Below are 10,907 nucleotides of genomic sequence, written 5' to 3'. Positions count from 1 at the left end.
TAGGCTTTTTTTTTCACGCTATGAAATGTTTAAACATGAAAATCTTGAAAACTATTAAAAGATAAAATCCTGGTCTGTCACTGGTCTGTCTTACCATCAAATCAGCGTCTGTAATTTGAGATAAATGTCTGAGTATTGGTTTTTGAAATACAATTTATCATATTTGCTCAATCTAACGTGTAAGTGTAATGAAAATAGCATTTGTTTATTTTGTGACTATCAGCGCCCCCCACCCACCAAGTTTTTGTAGTTTGTAGTTTTGTATAGTTTTTGACATGTTGATGACATGTTGGGAATCACCTGTCAGGTCACCTGACAATTCAAGTCCAATATAGGCGATTTAGCTTTATTGCTTTATTCTTCCATCTCCTATGAAGAAATATAGTCTTTACAATTTTCATTAACCTTTATTCTCACCATCTTTGAATCCGGTGACCAACGAAACTAGCTATCACAATAGTTTAAGCTTTTAAATTAAAGTGACTACTTTATCTGTCCAAAAATACTGACACACTTTTTACTGTAAAGTTTAAAACCACTTGAATCCGCTTTCGTTTCTTCAAAGAAGAATTTTTAAACGCAAACTCCGCTCTTCTTTTTCAAAACATCCCTAAAAGACCATCTTTCGTTTTTCAGGGAAAGGTGATCTCAACAGTAAAAGCTTTTAGCGTCTAATATTTCATGCTACATCGTGACAAACGTTACTAAACCTTACTAACTAACCGTTTGTGCTCACTGTGTAAGACGAAACCTCGTCTGTTATTTACACTCATCCCACTCCGCTCAGCTGACTGTGCGCGCTCCCGAGGCGTACGCCAGCTTCACTGCGCGAACATAATGCCACGTGACGTGCATAACGGGTCATATGACTGACACTCTTAGGTCTTCCTCTCTGCTGTGAACCTCACAAATAATCGAACATGGCGGATTTGGAAGAGCGGCAGAGATTGTTGGGAGACGAGGACAGGGGCAGTGGACCCGGCAGGCCCATGCTCGCCATCTGCGACCCCAGCCGCTTACTGCACCGACTGGTTGTCCTTTTTTTTATGTGCTTCCTGGGATTCGGTAAGGAGTAAAAGGCGGCACGGCGAGCTATGTGGGAGATTTGGGACTAACTAAAGTTAAATACTATCAAGCTACTGTAAATAATGCACGTTGTTGTCTGCTTATTATGTATGAAATGTATAATAAATGCAATAGTGTCACGTCTGAGCCCCGCTAATGTGGGTGCTTTGTTCCAGGAAGCTACTTCTGTTACGATAATCCCGCTGCACTCCAAAGTCAAGTCATCCAGGTATTTCACACATAATTCAAACTTTTACACCAGGGCCTTAAAACCAAATGCAGACATTTATTTTAATCCCACACTAACAAGCTTTTGGAGATTTCTTTTTATATAGAACAGAGGTTATCTTTTAAAGATCACCATACTCTGTGTAAACAAAAAAAAATCTACATAATAAACAACAAGAACAGTCAAATAAGATTCCTAGTAAATGATGTTGTTACACAGATTTGATAGCAAAAACTAACACAAAGCGAGAGTCCAATGTCTGTTGTTTTTCTTCTGTGACTCGCCCAGGATTTGCATCTGACGACTGCAGACTTCATGCAGTTGTACGCCTGGTACTCCTGGCCTAATGTAGTCCTCTGCTTCTTTGGGGGATTTCTGCTTGATCGGGTCTTTGGTGTCAGGTAACGAGAAGAACCAGTCGGTTGTATGTTTTTTGCCAACTATGTGTTGTTTATGTATTTTCACCCAAAAGACAAAAGTGAATGCTCCGTATGGATTTTGTACATGTCGTCTTGATTGGTATCTTTCCCCATGTTCTTGTTTACAGGCTGGGAACCATCATCTTTTCCCTTTTTGTCTGTGCTGGTCAGGTAATATACTCTTGAAGTTTCAGAAGAATGCAGTTACAGATATACATTCTGTTTAAATCCATATAGCTCAATAGAAAAAATCCTTGGGAAAACTGTGGTGATTAGATTGTTTTTAACTTTTCTACCTCTGCATAGGTGGTCTTTGCTGCTGGAGCATGGACAAATCAATTTTGGCTAATGGAAGCTGGACGATTTATATTTGGGTAATAAAACCAAAACAAACTGTCTTCTAGTTAAACCTTTTTATTTTACTAGCATGTAAAAACGTAAAAAACAAACAAACATTGGTCCTTTTCTTGTTTGAAATAGTAATAAAAAACATGCAGTTTCTTATGACACTGATTCATATCAGCTTACAGAATATGAATGATATAGTCAGAAATACCATATATGGGGGATTCTTAGCGAACCTGAACACACATCAAGTCGCTAAAACAAAGTCAGTGTGGTGTTATTCAGTCACATATATTTATCCGTCAAGAGACATTAAAGTCTGATTCTAGGACTCAGGTTTTCAGTCTTGTTGCTTACATGATCCCTTCTATGTTGTCTTTTCTTGGGTAGTATTGGAGGAGAGTCTTTGGCAGTAGCCCAAAACACATATGCAGTGAACTGGTTCAAAGGCAAGGAGCTCAATCTAGTATTTGGCCTTCAGCTGAGCATGGCTCGCGTGGTAAGAACGCTCCAAATGAAAAAGTGCATTTATACAGGCTTTGAAATACTTGTATTTTTGTTTGTTTTGATATTTTCAATGAGGTAAGCTGTACAAAATGCATGCCACTGACTTCTCTGCTCATCCCAAGGGCAGCACGGTGAACATGAACATAATGGGCTGGATTTATAACAGAGTTACAGATGCTGTTGGCTCGCCTGGACACACCGTGCTGGGTGCATCACTCTTGATAGGTAAATGTTTTACAGTTGCACTTCACTGAACCTGACTTGTCAGGTGAGTTTTACACTCTCAGACTCCAGTTACACCCCCTTTATTTCCTTGTTTGGTAGAAATGCTACACCCTTTCTTTTTTACTTCTAAGTTCAAGTAACACAGCTAGCACAAACCAACAGAGAGAAGTGATATAGAGAACTAAAAGTGCTGCCGGCTGTTCCAGACGAATCACAAGGAACAGAAGAAGTGCCAGTTCTTGTAATGTTATCCTCTGACATGCAGACGTTTCCACTTTTGCACAACTTGCAGTTTTGTGTTGTTTCCTGCTGCTTCTAATTTCACTGAACATGTTTAGTGGCAATAAAATGATTCTGATTCTCCATTTCTTTTTCTCCCCTTAGCTGCCATAACGTGCGTGTTTTCCCTAGTCTGTGCCTTGGTTTTGGGATTCCTTGACAAAAGAGCCGAGAGGATCCTCAACAAGGAACAAGAAGGAACAGGTAACATCTTCCCATACTTTCTCCCTCAATTTTGTGTTTTCCCTCTTTCACTCACATCAGTGAATGAATACTAGAAGTTCTTCCACAATCGTTGCAGATTGCCCCCGTGTGCAAAGTCAGATTTAGTTTTTGTTTTGTTGAGCTCTAAAACCAACTATCTGGTTTGACTCTACTTTCTCTGTTGTGTTGGACTTTTTGTTGTTGTTGTGTTGGTGGCAGTTATAGCCAGAGGTGATTAGGTGGTTCTAACCCTAGTCACATGACAAAAATAACCTCTTGAATTTATTTACATTTAAAATGTCAAGAATATCCACTTGGTCTTTAGGTTGAAATTACCAGAAGTTAGTTGTCAAAGGTCTCTCTCACCTCTCAAAACCTTTTTTTTTTGGTTGCAATGGTTGCATTGTGTGGTTTCATTAGTTAACCCATTTGCTGGCTTGTCAACAGTTTAATTTCTCAAAAACTTTCAGCAGAAGCAACATTAGCAAGTTGAGTTGGCATCGCATGATGTCACCCTATTAAAAGGGAAATGAGAAGTGAGAGCGCTGAAGCCTGAAATGCATCCATGTGTATCCTGCCTAACTCATGAAGTATTTATTTAAAAAAAAAAAAATCACGCACATCAAATATGATAAAATAATGAACTGATGGCATTTTTGTATTCAAATGGTTTAGTCTGCAGAATCATGGATGAAAACTACTACTCGGTGGGGAAGAAAATGTTTAAATTTGGCATGCTGTAGCATTTGTCAATAAGGAAAAAGGTTGACATGTGTTAAAGAAGCATTTATTCTTTTAGAGTTGGTCACAGCAAATGGTGTTCTCAGACAGATTTGTTTTTTGTGTTGCATGTTAGGCGAAGTGATCAAGATCACGGATGTGAAGCATTTCCCTGCAGCCCTGTGGCTTATCTTCATCGTTTGTGTAGGCTACTACGTGGCAGTTTTCCCCTTTATTGGACTGGGACAGTGAGTACTCCATACGTCTGCACTCTTCCTCTAACACCATGTTTCCTCCAGTGGTCCTTATATTGCTTTTATAGTATGTATACTGTCTGCAGAACGCTGTCTGCTCTGTGCATCCCCTGTTTCTCATGAAATACAGGAAGCAGCACACAGATCCCAACATCCAAGTGCATTATCTTTGTTTGTTAGTGGTGTATTTTATATGTTATTCATTTAATGTTAAAAGTGACCTGATTTAGTCTTTCCTAAAGTCAACATATCCTGTGATGTGCCCATAACCATTTAGCTTTGAGTGAAGAAAGAACTCCCACTCTAAATAATGCACTGTTATGGTTAAAATGCCTGATAAGAATTAAATAAAGAACCTTCATCAAGGTAGTTGTTCAACCTCACAATCTTGTGTTGTGATTAAACTACAAAGGGAGTTTTTGACAAATAGCTTTGAAGTGAAAGGACACAATTGCAGCCATTACAAAATGAATTTCCTTCACTGAAAGGCGTTCTCAGATCACGTAGCAACTGACATGGATTTGCCACAATGGGTCAGCGCTAACTGAGCGGATGGCTGCTATGAAAATTCAATCTCTCCTTTTGTTGTCATAACAGCCAAAAAGCTAAGCAGTGCTTTGTACTGTGAACGCATCATCTTGTCTTTTCATTCGCAGGGTGTTCTTCATTGAAAAATTCAGCTTCTCCCCAGCTCAAGCCAGAGCTGTCAACAGGTAACTCAGCTTAGGTGTTGCCTGTTGGGCAACTGAGACCAAGCTACCTTAAGATATTAGCACTCTTTATATTCTGCAGTTTTTGTGGCGGGTGAATTTCCTAAAATAGCGTGTTCTTCATTTAATATAAGGATATTCATTATATAATGTTTTAACATGAATCATTCATTGTCCGTTGTCTATCTTTCCTAGTATTGTGTACATCATATCAGCCCCTGCATCTCCAGTTTTGGGCTTCATGGTTGATAAGACTGGGAGGAACGTGTATTGGGTATTGCTTGCAGTGGCAGCAACACTTGCCGCTCACATGATGCTGGCCTTCACTTTCTGGAACCCATGGATCGCAATGGTAACTTCCCTGGCAACCTTTTACACTGCACTTAAACATTTTGCACATTCATAAACAGTTATAGTATGTCTTGAAAATTGAGTTCGTGTGGATGAACTAAAACTTTTTTTCAGTTGGAGAATTGTTTTATCTCGTGTCCAGTTAACTTCTTTGGTCTCAGCCAACTGAGAAATTGTAAAGTGAGATTCTGTGCATCTGCTTGATTTCCAGTCCCTGCTTGGCGTGTCATACTCCTTATTGGCCTGTGCACTTTGGCCCATGGTGGCTTTTGTCGTGCCTGAACATCAACTCGGGACAGCCTATGGCTTGTATGTACCTTTTTTTTATCATTAAGACTTAAATTATACATATTCTGCTTGTTTGGGCCACCCATTAACATATAAATATTGCTATATGGACACTGATGTGTGTTCTCTGTCTTTGCACATTAGTATGCAGTCCATTCAGAACCTGGGACTCGCTATCATTTCCATAGCGGCAGGGGCGATCCTCGACAGCAAAGGGTACCTGGTTCTGGAAGTGTTTTTTTGCGCCTGCATTTGTGGTCAGTACTATTATGTCTTTTTGTTTCCCTTTTTTTTTTTTCCAAAGTCTTGTTAGACACTTGTGAGTGCCATTGTTGGTTATGTCTTTTTTGCATTGGTTTTCCTTCCACTTTCTTGTAGTTGGACTGATAGCCGCAGTGTTGCTGTACTTTGTGGATTACATTAAAGGTGAGAAAAGATTGGAGTGTTGAATTGTCCCACATTTTCACTCCTCTCTTTTTTGTGTTTCTTTATTGTCTCCGATTTTCTTCATAAGCCTTCTCATATGACATCTTTTCACTTTACTCTCACACTCTTTTCCTTACCATCAGATTCACTCACTGCTTAATCTGCCTATTTCCTTCTCTTGCTCCAGGAGGAGATTTGAACCTGTCAGCCGCAGCCAGAGCCAAACTCAGTAAAGAAGCCAGTTCAGATGCAGAGTGAGTAGCTTTGACCTTCCACACACCGTCAGTGCTTTTCCACCCACTTGCGCATCAATTAGACAAGCATCTCAGAAACGTATTGAACACTTCTCTCATGCGGTCAAGTGACATAAACACATTGTAGGTAGACAGAAACTTCCAATATAGACACAACTAATAGTTTTAACTACAAATAATAGTTAATAGTGTATCAATAATGTTATGATTTCTTATTATCCACGCTTAAAATGCAAGAAACCTGTACAACACGTATTTTGTATGTATTATATATTATACATGTATTACACATATAAAAATGAAGCGGACTGACACAGACTTTGTTGTTGGTTCTGCAACAAAGAGAAATTTTAAAGGTAAAAATCCTTTATTAGGTTTTAGTTCAAAAGTTGTTGTTTTTTAATACACACACACACACACACACACACACACACAGGCAAACATGTTTTGAAGCGAGTTTTCTTTAACTTCAGGAAGTCATTTTCTATATTAGCTGGCTGGGTTATGTGCTTCGGCTTTCATATTCATTTGTACTGACACGTGCATGTTAGCTGTGGTTGGTTTATTTTGCACTCGCAGCACTGAATGAAACCAATACTTCTACTTTCAGTTCAGTTACAATTAGAAAGAACGATGAAAGTCACATGTTTTCTGTACTCATGTAGAACCTGACTAATCTCTATTTTTATGTGTGTGTTATGACTTGTGCAGACTGATTAATATCTCCTGGTTCATGCTTTAATTGATATTTTCCAGATGATGATGATGATGATGATGATGAGCGAACACACATGGTCCTGGGCTTCAGAGCCAGCAGGCTGCAGTGTCCACCCCTGAGCTTTCAATCTGCTACCATGGGGCAGGACTGCGGTTCTGACTCCGCCCAGTGATGTCATCTGTGGTTCTTCACACCAGAACTGACTGTCTGGAATTGGGACTGTTGTATAACCTTGCATAAATGTCTAAATGCGATTTTACGGGACACTTGACAAACGACATATCCTACTTAATCCACAGTTACTCTCCAACGTGTCAAAGTTACTTTATTTCTACTTGGATTCACTCACTACTGACTTTTTGTGTGTGTCAAAGTTCAGCATGCTTGAAAAATATTTGAATTATCAAAAGATGACATTTGTACTTACAGCACAGAGGGAAGGGGTCCTTTGATTTTTATCATGTACTATTTATTGTTAATTTAGCTTTTTAACATGTAAAATGGGGTAACTGATTTTAAATGTTTGGGGTTTTGTTTTTTTTGTTTTCTTGTTTTTACAAAAAAAACTCCAACATTTCTGCACAACTGTTATTAGCCTGATTGCAGAAAGCTCTGCAGTTCATTTATGTACACACCATTTGTCACAATTACTAACCAAAATCAGCCTTTTTGGACTGTGCTTGGGCACAATGGGCTCATAGTCAGTTCTAATATGTTTCATTGACCTTTGTGTGGCAGGTTATCTCAAAAAGAGCAGAGCTCTTTGTTTAAGTCTTTACTGGCTTATTCTCTTATTTCTTCATTTACTCTTTGCTGATTTGCAAAGTTCATAAAAGTTTATTTTCTGTTCCATCATCAAATGTTACAATTACCTTAAAGATCATTTTTTTTAAATTTTATATATATATATATATATATATATATGAGATACACCTTTGACACGCTTACCCATGTAATGATATTCACAGTCTCAACTTTTCTAAACTCTTCCATTAATGTGACCTTTATTTATTTAAAGAGTCAGATCAGTTCCACGAAAGAATTGTGTTTTATCGATTGTCTTTATTGCTCTTTTATCAAGCTCAGGTAATTAATTCTTTCTAAGCACTTTCCCAAATTGATATTTGCTTTATCTTAATGGTGTAACAACATATTCAGCTTAACACTGACCATTCCAGTAATGTGGGAGGAGGATTTTGTGTTAGTGGCAGGGTCACGCACTGTGGATGATTAACATTCACTACCTCAGTTGGGCAAATGAACCCTTATTCGAGTCTTAACAAGAATTTCATACATACATAAAGACAGCCAGTACAATTAATAGTACAAAAAGGGAAGAAAAAAAAAGGTAGTTACACATTTAAATGACTATACTCAGAAATGGCTGCTCGGTCAGCTTGTTTGCTCTGTGGTGTCGGGAACTCACTGCAATTGTTTAACAGAGAAAACTTGTATTAAACTTTAACTGACATTGAACTGTGTACAAGATGACTGTGAAATGGTACAGAAAAATTCAAAGTTATTGAAAAGATCACATTTGATGCCATGAACAATGACATTCAATTAAACATTTTTTTTAAAGCATCCTTTTTTTTTTTATTGAAGAAGTTATTCTGTAATACTTTTGTGTCCTTTTCTCTGTCTTCTGCAGCAGACTGGGTGACTAATCCTATTGTAATATTTGCATAATTGTGTTCATGTTAGTGTTGGCTGCAGAGATGTTCAAAGTGTCTATGTTATTTTATTTTTTCCTGCAGGAAAGAAAGGCAGCCAAGTAAGCCGACACAGGGTGAGCTGGCTAGACTGGCACCCATGTCTGCTTTTGGCTTACGCAACCGCTATCTCTCCAGGCTGGGCGCACAGGTATACAAACACACACACACACTTTATGCAATTCATATTCAAAGAGAGCCATTTATTAATCCGTTCAGCCTCTTATCTTTACAGTGATAGAACATTATGTTTTTTCTATTATTGTTCTGTTTGTAGGCTTTGCTTCTTCGCTGTTTTAAAATCCACTGTGGGGGGTTTTCTTCTTCATTTAATCTGTCCTGTCTTCTCTTCGCTCAGATCCCAGACCACTTCTCCAGCCATCTGTCATCACTTGCTTACAGGAGTGTTCTGAAATGATGCCCTTCATTCAGCTGTCTGCTGCTCCAACACTGTCACTCTGTGCCTCGAGACAAGTATATGCTAAAATAGACGATGCTTTAAAAAAATGTCCTATTTTCAATGGAAATTTGAAGCGCTTTTTACCTCCAGGTTATTTTTAATCTTCACTTGACTTACTGTTCCGAGTGTTCGCTGGTGTGTTTGTTTTATGGCTACTTAATGTCACTGTTTGGAATATTTTAGACCTGTCTTATTTTCCATTTTTGAACTGAATATTTCTTCTCTTTTAGAAATAAGATTCTCTACATACGACAGAGGGCACCAGTTCCCACAAATGTTTAATGTCACCTATGACCACAGTGTTGCTGCTTTCTATTGAGCAGTCTGTTGATTGTGGTGTTGCTCCAGTTTTGCAAGTTAATTGCGAGATGACCTTAGTATTTGCATAATAATTGCACAATTAGTGAAATTTTGTATATTGTTTAGTTATGACAAATGCATTTTTTAATTTAAATCAATAAAATGAAGTATAAAACACAGAGAATGCGTTTGTAGGATAATTTTAATCACTGTTGTCTACCGATCACATCCCTTCACGGATTATACCCTTCACACCTCTTGCTGACCAGACACACAGTGGGCTCCACTCTTTTATTCCTCCTCCAGAGCCAGGCTGTGAACTTTAGACGCTTTGGATGAGAACTACAGAAGTAGATGAGAGGATTTACGCAGCAGTTTAGCACGACAACCGGTTTCCAGACTTTAAACGTGATCATGGCCAGGTTCAGCAGATGACAGTTTCCTGGCATGTAGACTCTGACAAACATGTAGACAGTGCGGACAATATGATACGGCACAAAACAAACGGCAAACATGAGGCACACAGTTAAAAGGGTATACAAGCACTTTTTGCGCACACGCTGTTTCCTGGTATTAGAAATGCTGTCCGCGGCCCCGCAGTACAGCACCTTTATCATGGAGCAGTAACAGGTGACCACGACCAAGAATGGGATCAAAAAGCCCGCTATAACCAAGAACAGCCCATATGGAAAGAACATATCAAATTGCTTCGGGCCGGTCATTTCAAAGCAAACAGTCATGTTGTTGATCACACCCGTGTGCGCAAACACAAATGTCGGTGAAATCTCAGCATTGGCTAGAATCCAAATGGACCCTGACGCAAGGATGGCGAACTTTCTGGTCCTGAGGCGCACAGCAGCGATGGGATAGCACACCCCGATGAACCGGTGAACGCTGACGCAGGTGACAAACATTATGCTACAGTGGAGGTTGACCAGAAAGACAAATCTAACAGTTTTGCAGAAGATGTTGCCGAAGGGCCAGAAGTTTCCCATAGCATCGCTGATGATAAGTGGAGGAAGGGCCAACACGAAGAGGAGGTCCGCGACTGCGAGGTTGGTCAGGTAGATCACCGTGTTGCTCCAGCGGCGCGTCCGACAGATAACGCACCACAGCAGGACGCCGTTTAAACTCAGGCCAAGCAAAAAGACTAGGCTGTAGGACACCGGGATAAGGATCCTTTTATAGTAGGTGGACAGCGGGCAGATTTGGAAGTCCTCCATCCAAAAGGCCAAATCTGATGGTTTGGTAGGCCCTACAGCAAAACGACCCTTAAAGGAGGCCTTTTAGTATTTAGGCATCTTTATACCTCACCTCTTCGGTTCTCACCTGAGTCTGTGTAGGGTGGCGTGATATAAAATATCAATCGTGCTGTTTGTTTAACTTGAGTCCAACCCACACCCTGGAAGTTAGTTGCTAAGAGCAAATAGATTGGCACACC

General features: G+C 39.4%; 1 protein-coding gene across 4 annotated transcripts; it reads left to right on the top strand.

Moving 5' to 3' along the window:
* The first annotated feature begins 860 nt into the window (after positions 1 to 860).
* On the top strand, positions 861 to 9,641 carry mfsd1 (major facilitator superfamily domain containing 1). Of its 4 annotated transcripts, XR_311976.1 has the most exons (18): positions 861 to 1,065; positions 1,242 to 1,294; positions 1,583 to 1,695; positions 1,842 to 1,884; positions 2,020 to 2,087; positions 2,449 to 2,557; positions 2,688 to 2,790; positions 3,175 to 3,273; positions 4,130 to 4,241; positions 4,904 to 4,960; positions 5,153 to 5,309; positions 5,520 to 5,617; positions 5,741 to 5,853; positions 5,975 to 6,022; positions 6,210 to 6,276; positions 8,752 to 8,857; positions 9,065 to 9,256; positions 9,397 to 9,641. XR_311976.1 is itself a non-coding variant. In XM_005742168.1 (17 exons), the coding sequence occupies exons 1-17, from the start codon at positions 921 to 923 to the stop codon at positions 9,122 to 9,124; spliced, it is 1,551 nt and encodes a 516-aa protein (XP_005742225.1). In that variant the 5' UTR covers positions 861 to 920; the 3' UTR covers positions 9,125 to 9,641. The 4 variants fall into 4 exon arrangements, 2 of the variants coding, with proteins under 2 accessions (XP_005742225.1, XP_005742226.1); XR_311975.1 differs by having other exon boundaries at positions 8,752 to 9,180; XM_005742168.1 differs by having other exon boundaries at positions 9,065 to 9,641.
* The last annotated feature ends 1,266 nt before the right edge of the window (positions 9,642 to 10,907 follow it).

This window comes from Pundamilia nyererei, unplaced genomic scaffold (genome assembly GCF_000239375.1).
Source record: "Pundamilia nyererei isolate P.nyererei 1_Seehausen unplaced genomic scaffold, PunNye1.0 scaffold00117, whole genome shotgun sequence".
Lineage (NCBI taxonomy): Eukaryota > Metazoa > Chordata > Actinopteri > Cichliformes > Cichlidae > Pundamilia > Pundamilia nyererei.
This window is presented reverse-complemented; position numbering and strand designations above follow the sequence as displayed.